The sequence below is a fragment of the Podarcis cretensis genome (genome assembly GCF_951804945.1).
Source record: "Podarcis cretensis genome assembly, chromosome: 12".
Taxonomy (NCBI): domain Eukaryota; kingdom Metazoa; phylum Chordata; class Lepidosauria; order Squamata; family Lacertidae; genus Podarcis; species Podarcis cretensis.
In genome coordinates, this window is record NC_137181.1 from 47,387,207 (window position 1) to 47,409,764 (window position 22,558).

A 22,558-nucleotide genomic window follows, 5' to 3' on the forward strand; every position below is an offset into this window, starting at 1 on the left:
CCGCCTGACACGCTCTAGAAACTTAAGTTCCGGCTACACTTGGTTCCTACCAGCCCCGCGCCGGCGCAGAAGGAAGCGGAGCTCTTTTTTTTTTTTTTTTAACCTCGAGGCACAGGCAGGCTAAGAAGGGGCGTTGCCTTTTCCGCCTACGTCATGATATATATATTTACATGAACCATAGACAAAACTTCGCCGGAGGGAAGCGGCTGCTTTTGCCTTTGGCGGGAAACGGGGAGGAGGCGGCGGGTGCCGCGCCTCCTGCTGGCGGGAAGCCGCCGTTGCAGGGGCAAATGGCTGCAGATTTATCTCGGGATTCCCATCCGGGCATAAGAGGAGTTTGAGTCATCTTTTTTTAACCGAACGAAAAAGCCTCCAAGGCGTTGGTGGCCTCAAGTGCAATCCTAAAAGCAGTTCTCCTTGTCCCCCACCCCCAAAGATGCTGCTGTTTGGAGGCTGCTGCTGTGCCTCTGCCCCAACAAGTGAGCAACCCAAACTGGAATTCAGGCGGGGATGAGCCTAAAGCAGAGAAGCAACAAACTCCTTCACTTATATATTCATGAGTATGGATATCCTGTTTTGTAGCCTCAACAGGCTCTCAAAAGTGTTTTACAGCAGATTCCCACAATGTACCATCAGGAACAGAAATAACATGGTGTCCGTCTGATGCCAGGAATTTACAGACACCATCTCCATTGTTGTTGTTTTTTACTGGTGTCCTCCTTTGGCCGCTACCTCATAAACCAACAGTGCCCACTGCGGACCTAAGAATTTCAACCAGGCAAAGAAGCTTGACCAAATATGCCCCGTACACCTTTTAAGTCATGAATAACTAGAATAGGTTAGTGTGTGCAGGTGGGCTTGTAAAGATCTTCAAATTCCAGAGATCAGGAACTGTTGTAAAGGTAAAGGGACCCCTGACCATTAGGTCCAGTTGTGTCCGACTCTGGGGTTGCGGTGCTCATCTCGCTTTATTGGCCGAGGGAGCCGGCGTACAGCTTCCGGGTCATGTGGCCAGCATGACTAAGCCACTTCTGGCGAACCAGAGCAGCGCATGGAAACGCCGTTTACCTTCCCCTGGAGTGGTACCTATTTATCTACTTGCACTTTGACGTGCTTTCGAACTGCTAGGTTGGCAGGAGCAGGGACCGAGCAACGGGAGCTCACCCCGTTGCGGGGATTTGAACCGCCGACCTTCTGATTGGCAAGTCCTAGGCTCTGTGGTTTAACCGACAGCGCCACCCGTGTCCCAGGAACTGCTGTGGACTTATCTAAAAAGCTTGCTCAATGGTCCTATGAATGTCCAGTTTGGCAGAGATTTCAATCCATGGAAGAGAAGCCACAATGGTCTTCTCAAAACAAAATTGTTCTCAATTAGGAGACAGCTGATCTTCTAGTTTGAAGGTATATGCTGCTCTTCTTTTCCTTAAGGAAAGGGCCACATCTCCAGGACGGAGAATCCCAAACCTCCTAGGTTGAATCTCAGCCCATGTAGGGATGGGAAAGACCTCCTGGCTGAAACCCAGAAGAGCTGTTGATGGACCAAGTAGAGATAATACTGAGCACAATGGTCCATCGTTGTGACTTGTTATAAGGCAGCTTCCCATGTAAGACTAAGGTCTTTCTTTGTGATGCTGAAGCGCAGGGGAAGTTGTATGGTGTAGCAATCAGCAATCAGATTGCGACAAGAGATTTTAACATAAAAGGCAGCCATGTAAGTGAATGTAAGTAATGTATGAGATGAAGTGAGACAGTGTGTTCAAAGCTTAATGGACTGTGGCACGCAGGGTTTTAAAGTCAGATTTGAAATTCATTGTACTAGATGGAATGACTCAATTCAGTAAGATATTAAAGGTTTGGGTGAGGATAAGAATGGTAAAATATGCAGATATAAGCCACAAAGGGAGGGAGGGGGAATCTCCTTTCACATCTATTGCTAGATTTCACTTAAGACTGCTCTGCCATTGGGCTGCTCAGGACAGGTGTCTCAATACATTTTGAAGCAAATCTACAGCCCTTGGCACAAATGTACCATTGTAATGTTGAAATCCTAACACACACACACACACACACACACACACACACACAACCCCGAACTCCCTCTTCTGTCACTCAAAACTCAATTATGCAGATACTTCCAAATCCAATTCAGAATTAATTTTCAGGGTTGCCTTAATTCAGGTCTCTTCTAGACACCCTGTTTATTCAGCACTCATCCTGATTACGTGGCTAAAAGCTTACATGGAGATTGCATTTAATCTGTATGGACCATTTGTACTGACTTGTTTGCAGGGAGGTTATATGACAACGAGCATTTATCCTGCATTCATCCTGATTTACTTTCGATATGTTTATTCTACATGCTCCCATTAATCATTTGTTCTATGCTTTTCGGTTCATTTCTCCGTCACCTTCCCAAACTGCTTCTTTTTAAAAGTGGATTTGTGGCACCAGAGTGACAAGAGCTCTTTAATTTGCTCTAATTGTGCAAACCTAAATTTCCTGATATGCGCTTGAATTACAGGGTATGCTCCTGTAAAATACGCACGGTCTGCAGGTGCCCTCATGCCTCGAGATCCGGAATTTCGGTAATGAACTGAAGCAGTGAACAGAGGAGCAGCGGGTGACTCAGCCTCCTGACAGCTGGGTCGCTGCTGCTTACTGAAATAGAGGGGAGGGTGGGCTGCAGAGGTCAGTGTGGTGCAAATGCACCGGCAGCACAGGGGAGTTGAATTGGCTCTGCTGGTGTGTTTGTGCCATGCCCACCTTGCCCCATTTCATCTTCTTTCTGGTAAGAAGCAGCAACTCAGCTGTCAGGAAGTCAGGTGAACATCTCCCCACCATTCTGCCCACTACTCATCATGCCACCACCAGCTCCAAGAACAGGTTTGAGGAGATGTGTTCATTTTTTCCCCCTGCTGTCCAGAAAGAAAAGGCACTTGACTGTATATCTGTCACTTATTACAGACACCCCCCCCTAAGTGTCCCTGTTTCCCAGGGACAGTTCCAGATTTACAGAAGCCATCCCTGTTTCTGATTTGATCCCCAGAACATCCCGCTTTTCCTTAGGACGTCCCTATTTACATCTGAGAAACGTTGGAGTGTATGGAATAGAACATCCCTCTTTTCATCTGAGACATATTCAAGGGTATGGAATAGGAATTGGGAATTGGACTGATGTTGGAGGGTATGTTATTACTTAATTTTGTTTCTGCACCATAAAGTATCTTAGCAGTGAGTGCCCCTTCCCTTTTTTCACTCTGGGGAACAGACAATGGCTTTCTAGTTTGAGTCCAGCCCAGTGCAAACTTGCACACATTTCTTCAGGTATTTTTGCAGCTTCCTCCAGCGCCCTTAGTCTTGCTTTTAAAAAAGAGCCTTGAAGATCTCCATACTCTGATTGGTAGTGGTGCCCACCCTGTGGAACGCCCTCCCCTCAGATGTCAAGGAAATAAACAACTATCTGACTTTTAGGAGACATCTGGAGGCAGCCCTGTTTAGGGAAGTTTTTAATGTCTGATGTTTTATTGCTTTATTATTATTATTATTATTATTATTATTATTATTATTATTATTATTTCTATTGGGAGATGCCCAGATGTGTGGGGTATAAATAATAAATTATTATTATACTAAATCAGTCAAGAGCTAACTCCTTTTCTGCTGGAGAAAGAAGTATTAAATTAGCAGCAGACTGTAAAAAAATAAAATACATCCCCATTTTGTCAGTGCTTCTACTTCAGAAAGTATGTAAGAGTGGCAAATAATGAAATTACTTACAGTGGTGCCTCGCAAGACGAAATTAATTCGTTCCGTGAGTCTCTTCGTCTTGCGGTTTTTTCATCTTGCGAAGCACCCCTATTAGCGGCTATTAGCGACTATTAGCGGCTTAGCGGTTTAGAAAAAGGGGGGGAAGGGAAAAAATTGCAAGAACTCGCAAGACGTTTTCGTCTTGCGAAGCAAGCCCATAGGGAAATTCATCTTGCGAAGCACCTCAAAAGACGGAAAACCCTTTCGTCTAGCGAGTTTTTCGTCTTGCGAGGCATTCGTCTTGCGGGGCACCACTGTACTATAATCTTAATTTGCTTCTTCCCAGCCCGCCTCACCCTCCCTCCTCTTTGCCTCATTGCTTAAAAGTATTTCCTTCAATCTGGGAAGTCTTTTGTGTCCAGAGTGCAAAGACAATATACTTTTGACATATCACATAGCATCTTATTCATGAGATTAAATTCTGATCCGCAACTAGGGGGAAAGAAAGAACGAACCATGGGGGCAAGGATTGATGTGGAAAGAACTCCTGTGTCACGGCACACATGCAGAACCTGCCATTATGTGACTTCAGCCCCAGAGAGTTTGTTCCAAACATGATGAGTGAGGCGTATTGTGCTGAAAACTGCTGACATGTGCCATCAAAAACGAAAGTCCAGGACCTTAGGTGGAATTTGGGATGCTCAGCCTTGTGTTCACGTGTTCTTACCAGCTCATCTAGTAGGTAACTTCTTGTCCTAAATACCAACTCAAATGCAGCCTCCTTTCACGCAACTTGATTATATTTTAGAAAAACCTTGGCTAGGCAGATAACCTTTCACGTTCTTCTTACTATTAACGAAAACCCATTTGTGGTATAAAAAGGCAAGACTGTGGTGGAACTGGGCAGAAGGCTGCTTGTTGTTCCTTGGATGTACAGCTTTGGAAACGGAGGCCAAAAATGACACATCCAAACTCTTCCTCAGGAGCTCATAGACAAGCTAGAAATGGCACACAGAAATCTCCATTGTCTTTAAAGAGACTAAACTATATTTTCTCTGGAAGCTGGTAGAGAGGAGTGAGGACTAAGTGGTGGGAGCCTGAAAGCCGCTGCATTTGGGAGAGTCGATGTGATTGAGGAAATTATTTTTCAACAATAATGCAGGTGGCCTGCATGTCAGCTAGAATCAATGGGCTCAGACCTGGAGTGGCAGTCGAATTACGAGTGGCTTAAATTAGAGGCAGAGTAATACAACGACAGTACTCAGAACACCTTGCCGGAGACCTGGGGTAATTGCTTTCTTCCCTGCCTTACTCCACCCTGCAAGCCATCATTGCACAACATGCATGAGTCACACCCTGTCCTGGAGATGACACAGGGTAGCAAGCCTGTTGTTAAAATAACGTGTGTGCATCAGCAAAGATGGACAGGGTTTAATCCTGCTTGGCTTTGCGATCCAAGATCAGGGGCTTAAAACGGGAGGATGGGGAGACTTGCAAAGTACAAGGGATTTTTACAGTTGGGTCAAGTTTGGGAACAAAAAAAAAGTTGCCCATTCCTGAGCTATATAATAAGGGGGAAAGCCACCCTTCTAAAATTTGGTTGGGCACAACTTTCTTTGCAATAAGTTGGAAATTATTTAGTTGGCCTGAGGAGGAATGCAGAGGGTAAACACATCAATGGAATTCTGGGAGAGTTCAAAATATTTTTTTGAATAAATAAGTTCCTTACACCCTTTTGTGCATTGTTTTCCACCTGCTGAGATAGCTCAGCTGGTAAACCATGAGGCTCTTAATCCGACTCTCCTCTGGTCTTTTCTGACTCTACAATTCTATGGTTCAAATCCTCCTAGTTTTGGGCCTTCAGAACCACAGGCAGCCTGTGTAATAATCAGCCTTTCAGTGATCTGCTGTGTTAAAGCCATGCAGTTTAGGTTCCATAGTGTCTACACAAAACTGGCCATTGTGCATGAACGTAAAGAAACAAACAAAACGTTAATGTTACAAACATGATCAGATGTGTCCGAAACATAGTCCACCAAAATCCTGTAACAGCTAGCCATGGCTATTTTTAAACATGACATGGCATGTAAGCCTACTGGCCAGTTAAGATGTATTGCAGCTGCTACAGTTTCCTGCTGTTACAGAAATTATGTGCATCTCTGGAACTTTCTACACAGTCCCCGAACTTTCATAATATTGGCTATTTTTGAGCACATCTTTTACAAGCTGTTGTCATGTTTGTTACAGACATCTTAGACTCATGCTTGGAAGTAAATCTGCTAGAATGTTCTGGTGTGATTTTTTAAAATTTATTGTTATTATTTGAAGAATGGAAGAGTCAATGAGAATTTTTCAGCAGGCAGCTTTGTGGCAAGAAATAAATAAACACAACAACTGCAAAACTGTGTTGTTTTTATTTTGGAACATGCAAAATACAGTCCATGCATCTGCCATTTTGAAAAAAAACCCAAAACCTTTTCATATCATAGCAGATAAACCCAAAGACGTTTTGGCTATCAACTTCCAATAAATGTTTCAAAATGCTTTACACAGTGTAAAGATAATAAGAAATTTAGCAAAATTTCAACAAACCTGTATAAAAAACAGATACAGATAACTTTTTTTTTTCATTTCAAGGCGACATGCTGTAATGTAAAGAGTTATAATTTTGTTTTTGTTTTTGTTTTCATAAAAAGTCTTCAACAATACAGTTGCTTTAACCTTTACCGGCAAGCCTTTAGGCTACACATGCAAAAAAAATTATTTGAGTTAAAAATCACCAAAACGTGCTATTTTCATTTAAGTACAGTAACTGTAAGTAGTAGCATATCTGAACTCTGTAAAAGTGTCCAGGGAAGGTCATGGAGCTACTGTCCTGGAAGACTCATACTCTGACATACATTTTGGTTTAATCGCTTTCCCATTGTAATAGTCCACCACTTGGTTTGGAACTTCAGCCAAAACACTTTTTGCTAACGCAGCTGGAGATGCCTGCAGGAAATGGCAGAAAATAACAGTTGTTAACACACTTCTACCTAAAACGTGCCGTTCCACCCCATGACCAACAGGGTTGTGATCAGCACAACTATGCTGGCCTTTAAGATGCAGGTTATTCCACCTCAGTCTAGCCAAACACCTGTGAGCATATGATTAATGCTGCAAATACAAGGCTTTGACAAGGCTGCCCAGTTTTCCCCTCTATGCATATGGGGCTAACTTTTCTACAATGACATCAAGGCTATGGTAAAGCTATGCTGTCATTTGCTTTGTGTAATCACACTAAGATAGGGTAAAGCACTCAAGTCATTTGGCATCCATCTGGTCAGCTGTTTGTGGAGACTGAGGAACTTTGGGTATTATTGCCCCAATCATCACTATGGCACGCAAAGGCCTTATAGTTCTATTGAAGTCTTTGGGTCCTTTGAGCATTAAATGATTTTTCACCATGCTTCTATTTTGCAGTACACTCCACCTGCTTATATTTTTGATTAACGTGCAAAAGGAACGGCATTTCTGCTAGCAGGAGAAACATCAAATACTTCCTGTAGTCTACTCTTATCTGTTATCGTTCTGTTACCTATATGCACGCATTTGGTAACATTTCTGAAATATATAGCATTTGGTTTAATGTATTTGTTGTGGTTTATTGTTCTAGAAGTCTACATCCCTGTGGAATGTTCAGTATTTATGCTTTAAGTTCACCTTAATTGCTGCTTTGGTTTTTGTAACAATTTTTATGCATTATCCAAATTTTGAGTCATTAAGTTTGCATTGTCACAGTAAGCTTTTTTTAATATTAAAAAATGTTTGCCTTTTAGTTTACTGTCAATTTGGGGGGTCGTCAAATACGCCCAGTTGCCTAATACGCCGGAATCTACGGTAAATCCTGGATTTTTGCATAAACTCTGGAAGTCCTGCTAATAGTATAAACACATATGATGGAAAACACACCTAAAATTCATAGTATGCTGAATAAACAAGATTAACACGTGTACAAGCCTAGGTGGGCCTACTCAGAAGTAAACCTCAACTGAGTTCATTGGAACATACTCCCAGGTGAGTGGGTATAAGGTTACCGCCCCTCTATTTACTTATTTTTAAAGTATTCGAGTTGAAAATACAATACAAAATGAAACAACTGTGCACAATGAACGTTAGATCTGCGTTTTTATTTCATTCATACATATGCAAACGCACACTTCGGTTCGAAAGAAATGCAGAAGTAAATTCTGCTTGAACCTCCTTTTGATTCGATGGGATTAACAGTATAGCCTAGAAATCTAGCAGTCTTTAAAAGGTGAATTTTTCATGGCGACAACGGTTACTTTCTTTCTGGGATGAGAGTTGCTCAATGCCAACATGGCAAACTTCAGAGCTGCGTGACAGGACCCTGTCTGCCGAGGCAGCGCTATCTGGCAATACCTTTTCTACGGCTGAATCCCCAGCTACAACCTAGCAAGATGATAATGGCATTTATCTTCTCAAGCTGGAGCTTAATGAGGGGCACGACTCCTCTCACTCGCTCACTGTCTCGCTCCTGTGCAGTTCTGTAGGATGATGGGAGCCTTGAAGGAGCTTCCAAGCATCTGTCTTGCTCTACTAGATTAAAAGCTCACTGTAATGGCCATCCTTGACCTATTTGGAGCAGCTAATTTCAGTGCACAGATGCTGAGGTGGAGAATCTTAGCTGTCCACTTCACAAGCAGAGTTCTAAAACCACTGAATGGCTCTCCTGCCTTCAGATACTAAAAAGGTAAAGGTAAAGGGACCCCTGAGCATTAGGTCTAGTCGTGGCCGACTCTGGGGTTGCGGCGCTCATCTTGCTTTATTGGCCGAGGGAGCCGGCGTACAGCTTCCGGGTCATGTGGCCAGCATGACTAAGCCGCTTCTGGCGAACCAGAGCAGCGCACGGAAACGCCGTTTGCCTTCCCGCCGGAGCAGTACCTATTTATCTACTTGCACGTTGACGTGCTTTTGAATTGCTAGGTTGGCAGGAGCAGGGACCGAGCAACGGGAGCTCACCCCGTCGCAGGGATTCGAACCGCCGACCTTCTGATCGGCAAGCCCTAGGCTCTGTGGCTTAACCCACAGCACCACCCGCGTCCCTTTGCCTTCAGATACTGCTCGACTATAAAACTCCAATCATCCATGACTGTTGGCTGGGACTGATGGGAAATGAAATGCAACAATATCTGAAAGGCACCAGGGGTCAGGAAGGCAGGTTCACTCTTACGATTAGGACGCTGTTTTCGTACATCACCGCAGCTTAGCCTAAAATCACTTGATCACACCACACTTAAGTAATTCACTTAGCAGGAATATTGCAGTTTTAGTCCAATCAGATTGGCACCTGCAATTTCAGCCATTCAGCTGGGGATAATTCAAACTCTGTCCAAGTAAGGTGAAACTGGTTTTGCCCGGAAGCATATTTTCAATAAACTGAAAGGAGATATAGTAGTACCAACTCATAAATCAGTCTCATTTCAATTCTATTTACCATGGAAAACTGCATCTGGTAATTAGTGACAGGAGCAGGACAGTAATATATGAGAATTTCCAATATATAGCTTGTTAAAGCTGTTGTTTCATAGGTGGCCTAGTAAGGTTGTTAATGTCTAATATATTTGTCTAATAAATGCGAACTTTAAACTGAAACTTGACAAAAAAATTACTGCAGATGTAGGTGTGGGCGAACTGGTTTCTAATAACACGTTTAGTTCTCTGCCTTTCCACATCAGCTTTTTTTTTTTTTTTTAAAAAAAAAGTCTGTATAAAAATTCATTAGTATTTTAGTGCACAATTCTCTTAATACAAATATTTTGTATACAATTTTGTCCAATACACACATTTTTTTTGCAAGCAATGTTCACCAATATTATGCATATTTCCACGTTATTTCCACTTATATACGTGTTTTCATGTACACTTTACCCTAGTATATGCTTTTTTGTATATACAGTATTACTTGGCTAGAGAACTCGGCAATCAATGGTGAGTGGGGCTGTTAATTATTAAATCTTAGAACTGGCTTGATACCTCAGAGCATCCTCCAGGTTCTGTCCCTTTAAAAAACACCCAAGGCAGAAAGGAAACCAGGTTTTCCCAGCTCAAAACCTGCCGTAGTCAGGATATCTGAGCACTTCTGTTTGGTACAGCAGGGCTATTTTCCTGCATCACTAGCAACACAATCATTGTCTACACAGAAGTAAGTACCACTGAGTTAAGTAGGACTTATTCCTAAGTCCACTGATCTTGATGGTGTCTACTTAGTTCCAATTCGATATGCATAGGATTGCACTGTTGGTAGAAAGTTGGAAAGATATACACTTGTTTTATGGGCTTGTGACAGTTTCACAAGTAGAGAGAATGGAATGCACCTCCAGGGGCGGAGTCAAACTGCTGGGGAATCACAGCGCCTGCTGTGGCTGCAGAGACAGGTAACACACAGCTACTGCCTCCTGCATTGTTTTTGCTGTGTTGGCAGCACCTAAGTGAGCTCTCTGGGCAGTGTGTATGGAGGTCTTGGGCTGCCCAGATGATAAGACCTCACTCTCAGCCTCGCTGATGTGGTCCAAAGGAAAACAGAGCAATACATTTGGCTCCAGTTTGGCTGCAGGAGTTACAGGAAGGAGGTGTACAAGATGCCATCTAACCGTCTTAGGGACTCCACTCTGGATTTGTGCAGGGTTTACTCCTTAGCCTCTCAAAGATGGGCAGACAGCCTTGCAATTAGTTCCCATATTATTAGACTCTCTGCCCCAAATTTTACTACTGGCTCCGCTCACAAACACCCATATGATTTATGTTCTAAAAGACATTGGGGGGATACCTCCCAATGGAGGATTGTAAAATCATGCCCTTCCAAATCTAATAAATCTGTATTTTTTAATTTTATCCATTCCCAAATCCAACAAATACATGAGGCTTCATAATATAATTTCAGGTCAGGCAGTGCTCTAAAAAACATCGGGGGATACCTCCCAATGGAGGATTCCTCTCCTCGCCCCAGGCAAATACTAGCTTAGGAAGAGGGTTTTTCCTCAAGACTGCAGCAGAGAAAGAAAGGGTTAGATTCCCCCTCTACACCTGCTCTAATACTATTAATTATCAGTCTTCCCACCACCAACTGACACAATTTGCATTTTTAAAAACCTGCACTGTTTGATCCTTAGTTGTGAAAACAGGGGTTGAGGCTCATCATTTTTACAGTCCCTGGACTAAGAAATAACACATTCCAAAAGAGAACACAGCGAAAATTAATCTTACATGTTTGAAGTTTCTGAATGGCACAAACTGAACAATGTCGCGAAGAACAGGCTCTCCCTTGGGCGATCTCAGGATCCCATCGTCCCCATCCAGCATCTGCATGTCACTGAAATCAGCATTTCCTACTCCAACTATAATGACCGACATGGGGAGATGGGAGGCATGAACAATGGCTTCGCGTGTATCGGCCATGTCTGTGATGACGCCATCCGTCAGAATCAGCAAGATGAAATATTGCTATAGAAGGGTTGAAAAAGAAAGTCAGTATTCCAATCCATTTCCATCTGGCTTCTTAAATCAATGATGCAGAGATTCCCTGGCCCTTCTCCCTGGGAATTATGTATTTTTTTATTATGCTATGAATAAGTAGGGGAAGAGATCAAATTTTTAAAATAAGTTAAACACTACATAAACAATGCTTCTCACCTACTGGGGATGGGTGAATCTCTCAATTTCTGTTTCTCTTTGTTTCTTATCTTTCTAGTTTTAATTTGAATTTTGCATGTTTTCCTATCAGTCTGTGATTTTCTTCTTTAAGTCCTTGTGAAAATTCACCAGCATTTTAATCTGCAGTTTTGCCAAAGATACACGTTTTTGCAAGCAATTTATCCTACTGCAATGCATTCTGTATGCTATTTTTATTTAAATATGCCTTTTATGTACACAAGCATATGCAGCATAGAATTTTTTGTGTACAGAAGCATATGCAGCATAGAATTTGAATAGTAATGGGGGATTTGCAACAAGGCAAAATGCCAGGGGTATGAATAGTTGTGACTGATTTTCCCTCTATGTAACTTTAGAATGGTCACCTGGATGACCAATCTAGTTGCTAAACAAGACAGTATGAACTATTGTAAAGGTGGTAGAAATTACAGGCCATAGCCCTGTTCCATCTAAAGGTAGTCATAACTAACTTTCACTGAAAGCAAAAGGAATGATGTAAATGGAAAAGGTTTCAGTGGGGATTGTGGCCTCCAGGTTATCACTCCTTTGTGGAAGGGGCTGAAGCACATACCAAAAAGTTGGATTGTACAACTGAAGAGGATGTTAAACTGCTATGCATAGCTGTCAACTGTCCCTTATTTGGCGGGAAAGTCCCTTATCCCAGCGCCGTGTCCCGCTGCTGTCCCTTATTGATGATGTCCCTTAAATTTCCCGGGTTTCAAAGGCAGCAGCTCCTCTCCCTCCCTCCCTGCCGGCCAGGGAGGAGGGAGGCTCCAACTGTGTTGCTTGGCTGCGTTGTTCCCCCAATAAGGAGTCTAAGAACGACTGGGGGGGGTGGAGCTTGCATGCCTTCTGCCGATCAAATCGGTCGCGTTGCCTGGGGACTCGCTTTTGCTCAGCGCTTCCCAGTGGAGAGGTGACGGTGGTTTTCCTTGCAACCTTTGCCGGGTTGCTGCACTATGGGAACCACCGCTTGAGGCTTTGTTTGGCTGCCGGCTGGGCTTTCTGCCTTTGGCTGGGAGGGGCTCAGAAGTTGAACATACCTGTGCCCAGAAAATCCCTTATTTTGGCTGCTGATCCCTTATTTTTGAGGCTGCTGGTCCCTTATTTTCAAATCTGTAAGTTGACAGCTATGCTGCTATGTTATCCTAGTTGTTTTTTTATGGGCTTTTTGGAAATGGCCTGGAAAGCGTAGGATGAAGGAAAGTTTGGCAGTAAGATATGTCAACAGCCCCCAGTAAAATCAGAATGAATGCAGTACAAACGCTCATTGTTGTTGCATGGTCTCTTAAACAAATCAGAACAAATGGTCAGTAAAAAGGACAGACATATTCCAACATATTTGGGCAAGCAAATCGGGATGAATGCTGAACAAACAGGTTGTCCGTCCTTTAGCTGGAGCTCTGTAGACCAAATGAATGGAACTGGAACACAGCTGCATTATAGGCTACAGAGGTTGCATGAACACAGCTATCTGATTCTATGAAAATACATGTGTATTTATTAACACTATTGTGCCTCATATAATGAAAAGGCACTGTTTCTGCCTTACATACACAAGGCAACACGATGACCAAGTACAACAATGCGAGCTGTTTTCATCAGATAAGAAACTGTTGTGGTTCGAGGACCCGATCCCCGCTTGGAGGAATAAAGACACGTGGACACAGTGTATAAGGTTAATGGGCAAGAAAAGGCCACAACTTTATTGATTACAGCAAGTGAGAAGGTATTGGCTTAGGCATTGGACCACGGAAGATTTGACTCCACCCACTCGGAGAGGGTTGAGTCTGAAGAGGGGTTAACCACCAGTAGGGGGAGCCTGTTGATGCTAATACAACTATAAGCTCTCCCCTGATGTCACCGGTGGTCGTGCCATGGCCCCCCGCCACACAGGCATCGGACAGGATCCACGACCACTGGATTCCTTTAACGGAATACCCAAATTTGAAGGGGTAGGCGATGGCCACACCTTGCCCTTCCACACACCAACAACACTTTCCAATGCCTAACCGCCACCCGAGCCCAAGAGGCTCGCCCCCAATACCCTCACAGCTGTAACCAATCCCTAATACTGCTGACTCGTGGTGGAAAGGTCAGCAAATGGGAAGAATGGCTGGCGCGGCTGCCTCTTGTGCAGCAAACCACGCCCCTGCCAAGCCACCTGGCTGGGTGCTCAACCGGGGGCGTGATGCGCCAGCCATGCAAATGGGGCAGGGGGCGTAACGCGGGAATCGTTTCCCGCCCACAACACCTCCCCTCTTGCAGGAGGAGAGGCCTTATCGTTTCAATAATTCATTTGCAGTTTATGAAGCATTTCTGTATCCTTCTGCTGTGCTGAAGAAGAATTCTACGAAACAGTGGGTATATCCGGAATCACTTCACTACGTCTGTTTGCGGACCACTTCGGCAGTGCTGGATGTCATAAAACAAAGCTTTATGGCTTGTTTTCATCAGATAAGAATCGGACACATTGCTTCTTTCAGAGACTTGCATAGTCTACAAAGACTTTCAGAGACTTATAAGACTTATGTTTATTTGGTTTCTATGTTTTCAAGACAATCCATCAAGAGTGCACATCTAGTGACTTTCAGAGATTTATAAGATTTCTGTTTATTTGATTTCTCATTTTGTTCAATGTTCCGTATAGACTATATAAAGAGTTTATATTGATACTGCATTGTTGTACTTGGTCATCGTGTTGCCTTGGATATTACTGATAATTGTTTGCAACACAGGGGTTTAATTGTTAAGTTACTAACAGACAGAAGAGCACACTATTCCATGCTCACCGAATTAAGTGGAAACGGCTTCCCTCTTCCCCCATCCCCATCACTTCTTGGTTCCAGACCAAGTGCCCCAACTAAAATGAACCCTCCAAACCCGCATTGAAAAAGTAGGGGAAACTCATCCCTTTACCATCCCTAGGATAGCAAGTACACACGGGTTGTCAGAGTGTGTTCATGGGCAATTAATCTGTTATGCATTATTGAGGATGCAGTTGACACCCAAGGTCTAGTTTAGCTTTCCAGTCTGCTATGATTCTCACCGATGCCTCCTTACTGTTGGTTTCTTCTGAGGCTGATTTAGCCACCTTCTGAATGATGGGAGCAATGTTTGTAGGCCCATAGAGCTGAAGCTTAGGGAGGCAGTTCTGATACGCTTCGACCACTCCTTGGATCCCTGACATTAAGGAGGGGGAAAGAACAGCAGATAACATCATGATCAATCATTGAGATATATATATACATACATACACACACACACACACACACACACACACACATATATATATAAAATAATAATATTTATTCCAGTTTTAAAGGTTACAAAAAGAAAGCACTAAATTAAACAAGAAAAAACAAAACAATACATCACAATAGATACATACAGACAAAAAAAGAGAAAAAAACAACACAGAAAAATGCCAACAATTAAGAAAAAGAAAAACCTTCCCATAACTTATTTTTCATCTGCTTGTTTCCTTGACCTCCTCACACCTCCCTTTTTGTATTCTAGTTCAATTAGATATTTCAGCAAATCCTTTCCATCTTTGTTTTTATCCTAATAATTTATCTTAACATACTGTAATTTTACATTCTCTTCTTTCACCAATTAACAATCCATTTTTACTTAATCCTTTATATCATTTCTGCTAAAACCACATAACTTCATTCCAACATCCTTCTAACATTCCTTAATTTTACAATGTTTCTGTAAATAAACTTTAAATTTCTTCCAATCTTCTTCCACCAACTCTTCTCCTTGGTCTCGGATTCTGCCAGTCATTTCCGCCAGTTCCCATTGAGCAAAATATATTTGGGGCAACGATTCCGTAGAGAGAGCCCTTGTTTCTTCCTCCTCGCAAAAAGTTTCTTTTGAGTGTTTCACGCCATTTCGCTTCCACTATCCTGCCAATTTATTCTGCGCAGCTGTGGCTCTGAAAGGTTTGCTCAAAGCCTCTCTCTCTTCCCTGCTGACCTGACCTCTTTCAGATGTTATGTAATATATAATTCATGAGCCAGCTTTTCTCCTCGCCAGCAGCATTTAAATGGTGCATTTTGCAGATATTAACCACCCTGGATGATATTAAAACACTTTGCAGGATGCATTAGTTTTCTATACCATAGAGGTCTTAAGATCTGGGCACCAGAGGATGTCCACACCTTCAGCTCTGTAGATTTGAATGATTAGATGATAATAACATTCTCTCTTGCTGCTTATAGTCAAATGTTTACTTGCAGTGAACCAGAGTGCAACAGACTGTGCCTTTTCTAAAGATCCATATTTGTTATATCGGGGCATATCTGAAAAAAACATATCTGGAATCCTATTAAAATATTTGTCCACCTTTTGCGTAATTAATTTAAAATGTTCATATCCAACCTGGCTAGCATGGCAAGGTGACTCGTATTTAAAACGCCACCCGTGTTTTTTATCAAGTCAGACCATTGGCCTATTTGGTTCAGTATTGTCTGCTGCGCACCAGGGCTAGGGGAGACCTGGGGTACCCCAAATGTCATGGGGCTCCAGTTACCATCTTCCCTGACCACTGGCCATGCTAGCTGGGATTGATGGGAATCTGGAGGACTACAGACCCCCACCCTAAGACTACACTGCCTTAGTAGTGGCTCTCTGGGTTTTCAGACACTGGTTATTCTCCAGATGCCAGGGACCATGCTGAGGAGGAATGGTGGGAGCCACCCCCTCCTCCTGATCCTGATCCTGAATCTTCCCAAGAGCAGGAGGTCAGGATAGATTTGGAACAGTGGTTTGCAGAGGGGAACAGTTCAGAAGGCAGAAGCTGGGAAATACCGGATGGGGAACAACTAGCAGAAGAAACACTAGAAGGGAGAGAATTAACAGATTCACAGTCTCTGGATAGTATTGATTCCTCCTTCTGCAAAGTTATGGAGAGCTCAGAAAGTGTTAGAATAGAAAGCACAGAGACTACAAACGCAGATTACAAGACGTAGGAGTGACGTAGATTAATAGGGATGGAGGGGGGAGTGACCCTTAATTGGGTAGAGGCTTTCTTTTGTCCCTCACTGTGTTTATTAAAGAAACTAACTGGTAAGAATTTCCTTTTGTTTGATCTGTTCATTTACGGCCAAGGGGGAGCAAGCCGATTCCCCAAAGCCTGACACCAGCTATACTTGAAGGTGCCAGGCCTTCAATCTGCAGCCTTTTCTACATGTGGGACTGCCTCATTTCATCTGTTTAAATTGAGTTTTAGACAACAAGCTATTTCCCCTTAGCTAACTGGTTCAGAGGTTCCCCAACTTTTTTGGAGCAGTGGGTACATTTGTAAACCAGAGACGTTGTTGTGGGGCACCATACATTGCACCCAAGCATACACTGCAGCCTATAATACTGACTCCAATTAAATGTTTCTTTCCAGGATCATTTCACTGAGGTGGAAGGGACCCTGTGGAAGGCCAATGAGAGTGCATTCGCCATATGGCCATTCCCCACACTAGCTGATCGAAAGGAAAATTAAATCATAGTGGAAAGAGGGGATTTCCATTTCATTTCATTTCATTTTTAATTTGTATACCACCTTTGTATATTACTACACACCAGGCGGTTTACAAGCTGGAGAAACATCAGAATATACAACAAATATCACACGCCATCGAACAATCTGATCCCATAAAAAAAAGGGCAAAATAGAAACCTAACTTTAATATTAACAACTTATACCAAATAAAGCAATATTCAATAATCCAGTATAATATAATAGGACACGATAAAATGAAATACCAGCAAATGATAATTAAACAGAAATTCACTCTTAGCAATTACAACAAATAATTACTAAACTATAATCAATAAAAAGAACAGCAAGTCACAATGCATAAAGTACCAGAATACGTACAAGACCATGTAAAAGGATCAAATAGAGGAACAAGACAGACAACTTATATAATTATTAGTATTTTTTTTTAAAAAAAACCTTAACCCCTCCCACTCTTTCACTAGAAGGAATCTAACAACTATAACTGTGTCTCCATGACTCACACAGCATGTCCTATTATTTCTCAGAAGATAATGCAAACAATTAACAGGCACAAAAATGACACGGTCTATAGCCAAATATATGTTACATCAGACACATCAGTCCCTTTGCCGTAACAAAATGATTACCTGCACATTCTGGGTTGTCTTCATTAAAGTTGATTGCAAAATCATGAGAGACCTATGGGTAACCCCCCAAAAAAATTAAATAACATTTTAGTTCAGAAAAGTGACTCAGGTTTTTCCTGCAGCAGATGGAGAATTCACACAGGCTGTCACTATATAGACAGTCACTGAAAATTGGTTAAAGGATCCTATTATTTTTCATTTGAGTGTATTTAATTATTACACTGCCTCATACTTGTGGAATTTGTGTCATACATCTAGACTGCATGACGTGCTTTGATTGGAAAAGACAGCCAAATTAATTAATTACTTTCCCAGTTTCAGACAAGCTAATTCCATTGTGCGTGTGTGAACATATGTGGAAGTAATTAAACTTTGGCTTAAAAGTGTATGTGACCAAGCTTAACATTTCTTTAAATGCTTGTGGGCATAATTTTCACTCATACTCCTAAGCACTTAATCGTACTATTTCAAGTGTATATCTTCCCAACAATGTATCAAGAGAAAAATGAATCAAATTTAACGTTCAAATATCATCCCCCCCCCGATTTTGCAAATCTATGCCTGTTTGAATTTCTAGCATCTTATTTGTCTTATACTTCATTCACTTCAAGTAATGTTAGGAAAAGCACAACCATGTATTTTCCCTGTAATTGCAAACAAAGCATGTCAGTGAGCATAGGATGTGCACGTTGGATTACTTTGCCATTACGTTTAGAAAGGGCCGCAAAGAGCATAATTCATCCTGCGCTGTGTTATTCCATTAAGGTTGTAAGTCAAAACAATATTATTGGCAGCTATAAATAGAATATCCAGTCACCCAGTCCAGTTCAGGCATCACATTAAAGCAGGTGTCATACTAAAGTAGTTTAGCATGATGAGACGAAGTAGCAGCAAGCCTTGGGTGTGTGTGCTCTCCTCTTCTCCTCTGATGTGGAGTGAGGAGGTCAGAAACGTTCCCTTCTGATTTTAACCGCAGCTTAGCTTGTCTTCCAATGGTTAATAGTAACCATGGTTTGTTTGTTTGTTTTTAAAAAACCAGCCTCATAACCCGCAATCCATATTTCCAATGTTCTAATCAACCACAATTTATCAGACTTGGCCAACATGACAAGCAGTTATTCTAAGCTGAAGATTTCCCCCTTGCAACCACACTGGAGGGATAAATTGGAGTGCACAAGCTCAAACCTTACTGCAGCTCATTGACATTGTGCTAAACTATGGCTTGGCCTGATGTCCAAAATGGGCTAATGTACTGTATGTCCCCAGTAAGAACACTGCCATAAGCACAAATCACTAGTAGAGAGCTTTTCTAGCCTAGTAATTTCAGCTGTCTACTAAAAATGGATATGCATATTTCTTCATTTTCTATTGTTCTAGTTTATGCAATACCCCCGCCACCCTTTCACACAATGACCACCTTTGGGCTGGTTCTCAGACGCCATTCTTGAATCATAAACCATATTGCTTCGGTTCAAATGCATTCGCACCGCAAAGAAGAAGATTCCTCTGAGCAATTACATTAATCCTACCCCTTTGAAGCATTTGACACCCAGTCTCGATGCCAAATGTATTTTCTAAAAATAAGATTTGTCACAACAGGAGGGGGAACTGAGTGGCATGGAAACTCTGCAATATGGTAATATTCTGTGGAGAGCCAGAGGCCTTCAAATTATCTTCATTGGCAGAACGTTTAGGACTCGCAATTATGCACACAGCAATATAGCATGCACAGAGAGCTTCAGAGCTCCAAGAATCTCGGGGAACTCTAAAACTGCTTGGCGATCTCCCCCACAGCCTTCAACATCCTTTCTCAACTTGTATGTCTTTTCTCCAGCAATCTACCCACCAAGAGAATGAGGAAGATTCACCTGTACACCTACTTTATAGTCCGGAGGTATCCTGGCTCCAAAACCGTAGACTGGGAACATTTTGTCGCTGAAATCAAAAGGATGAACAAAGGTGCGCTGTTAAACTAAGCCCTTTTCATTTATTCACAAGAATATCTCGGTGCAAAATGAAGGCTTGAAATAAGAACATTAGAAAAGGCCTGCTGCCTCAGGTCAAAGGCTCATCATCCTGGCACACTTCTCCATTGTCTCCTGAGACAGATGGATGCCAACTCTAGTGTGTAAGTGCTACCCTTAAAGGTAAAGGGACCCCTGACCATTAGGTCCAGTCGTGACCAACTCTGGGGTTGCGGCGCTCATCTCGCTTTATTGGCCGAGGGAGCCAGCATACAGCTTCCGGGTCATGTGGCCAGCATGACTAAGCCACTTCTGGCGAACCAGAGCAGCGCACGGAAATGCTGTTTACTTTCCCACCAGAGTGGTACCTATTAATCTATTTGCACGTTGACGTGCTTTCAAACTGCTAGGTTGGCAGGAGCAGGGACTGAGCAACGGGAGCTCACCCCATCACGGGGATTTGAATCGCTGACCTTCTGATCGGCAAGTCCTAGGCTCTGTGGTTTAACCCACAGTGCCACCCGCAAACCATGCTACCCTTACCCACCCAATAGAATACAGTGGCTCCTCCTCATTGTGTTTTCTGCATGGATCACAACAAACACAGTGCGTTGTTGCCTTGTCCTGTACCATATTAGCAATCAGTCTCAGAAATATGGGTTAGCATGGTGGTGCTAGTTGTCAAAAGCAAAGTAGGTGATGCAACTTTAATTTTATGTTAATTGCCTGCTGATTGCCTACGCTGATTAAACGCTGGTAGAAGTAGGGAAGCCCTGTTTAATAATCAGGAATTGATATGCAAAAATATTCAGGAGACTAAGAAATCAGAACAACAACAACAAAGATTAAAAGGACTGAAAACTCTGGTGTACCAAAGAGGAATCAGAATTGGATTTAGAAACACCCTCCTCCTTTTCTTTATCTAAAGGGCGAGAGGAATCAATTAGAATAGTTCAGGATACTGTTCTGCCCACAATTACATGCACATCTGTGTGTGCGGAACTGTGGACATTACTGCAACCTTGGTCTATTCACTTGGATAATACCACAGGAAACAATATCTCACTCTACTCACTAATTAAGGTGCTACTGGAAGGAATTTTTTATTTTGTTTTCACTAATCCTATGATTGAAACAAACAATAAAGGTGGTATTCAACTAAGGTTTACTCAGAGTAGAGCTGCTGAAATCAGTGGCCCCAACCTAGCCATGTACTACTCTGAGTAAAAACTAGTTGAGCAGTAAACTACATATCCAGAAGTTTCTGGTACCCTTTGATATGCGTAAAGGCTCTGAAGCCTTTACACCACCATATAATTTTCATAATAATTTGCATTTTAAGAAGACAAATGGCCCTGCTCTTTTGTTAAATCTAGTTGCTCATCTTCTATATCCTATTACCTCAACTAGAGCCAGGGCTTTTTTGGCCGTGGCTCCAATCTGGTGGAACGCTCTGTCACAAGAGACTAGGGCCCTGCGGGACTTGACATCTTTCCGCAGGGCCTGCAAAACAGAGCTGTTCCACCTGGCCTTTGGCCAGGGCACAGCCTGACTCCCTCCTTTGGCAATCTTCACAGAACTTTAGCCTAATGGTTGCCATCAATTTGATTTGAATTAATTTTATAATGAAATGATTTTAGATGTTGTACTATTTTATTGTTGTTAGCCGCCCTGAGCCCGGCTTTGGCTGGGAAGGGAGGGATATAAATAAAATGTATTATTATTATTATTACCTACTAATTTCCTTTAACTCAGGGGTAGGGGACCTTTGGCCCCCCAGATGTTGCTGAACGACAACTTCCCCCATCCCCAGTAATTATAACTCCCAAATGGTAAACAAGGTCCCTTAACTCCTGTTTTACCTTCCAGCATATTTGTGTGGATACTAACATTGCGTTTCAAGAAGCTTCTTCTAAAATGCATAGTAGATTTCAAGTGCAAAGGCTTATGTTCATTATTACATAACCAAATACATTGGTGGGCCTTGGAAAACTACAGTAAGATAGTAGAGTCGGTGTGTGTGTGTGTGTGTGTGTGTGTGTGTGTGTTTTTACAAGATCACATGATAAATGTTTAAAAAACAGATTAAAATATATGCACCTACTTTAATGACTGCCAGTTTTACATTCCACACCCCACCCCTACAAATTACTCCCGAGGTGCCTTGGGGAAGTGGAATCCGCTGACTATGAAAAAATGTGTGTCTATAATTGAGCTTTTAAGTGCAAGGGGATGCAAAATGCAAGTGCGCTACCTACAAGAGGAATAATTAATGAACACGGGGAATACGCTTGCCCTGAAGCTAACTTCTGAAAGGCATCTATGAGTGAATTAACCAGCCAAGCTAAATCTAAATACTAAACCCATAAATTTCACTGATCAACATTAAAAGAAGCTGCTCCGGCAAAACTCACGCCCGCTCCCCACAACTCCACGAAGAGTTCTCAGATGTGTAGGCTAAGCACAAAGATGCAGTAAGCATTTATTTTTAAGACAACCATCAAAGCTTAGGAATAAATTGTGGGAGGAACAAAGACAGGGAGGTGCCTTATACTGCTCCGCCATTGGGCCATATAGCTCAGTATTCGTTATATTGCCCAGCCTAGCCAATGGGGTAGACAATTGTTATTGTGGTATCATGGGGCAGCCAATTGTTTTAGACCAGGGGTGGCCAGCTCCCAAGACACTCCGATCTATTCACAGAGTTGAAGACTGGAAGTGATCAAAGTTCAGGTCAAAGTTGTTGAGGAAGGAGGTAAAATGTTGAGCTTCTTTTAGGGGAGCCACAGTTGTTCAGCTTCTTTGGGGAGAGCCAATGATCTACCAGATCACGTCCAGTGATCTACCGGTAGATCACGATCTACCTGTTGGATATGCCTGCTTAGGGAAGCTTTTAATGTTTAATAGGTTATTGTATTTTAATATTCTGTTGGAAACCCAACCAGATGGACGGGGTATGTATGTATGTATGTATGTATGTATGTATA

General features: G+C 42.4%; 1 protein-coding gene across 5 annotated transcripts in view; it reads right to left on the minus strand.

Moving 5' to 3' along the window:
• Positions 1–6,142: 6,142 nt before the first annotated feature.
• CPNE4 (copine 4) overlaps positions 6,143–22,558 on the minus strand; it is a 274,129-nt gene continuing 257,713 nt past the window's right edge. For 4 of the 5 annotated variants that reach the window (XM_079947325.1, XM_079947327.1, XM_079947326.1 and 1 more), the window contains 5 exons: positions 19,476–19,542; positions 17,608–17,659; positions 14,510–14,643; positions 11,014–11,250; positions 6,143–6,738 (listed from right to left, as the gene is read on the minus strand). In XM_079947325.1, coding sequence (XP_079803451.1) covers positions 6,607–6,738; positions 11,014–11,250; positions 14,510–14,643; positions 17,608–17,659; positions 19,476–19,542 — 622 coding nt within the window. In that variant the 3' untranslated portion in view covers positions 6,143–6,606. The remainder of the gene's footprint in view (positions 6,739–11,013; positions 11,251–14,509; positions 14,644–17,607; positions 17,660–19,475; positions 19,543–22,558) is intronic. The other variant, XM_079947328.1, reaches the window with a different exon arrangement.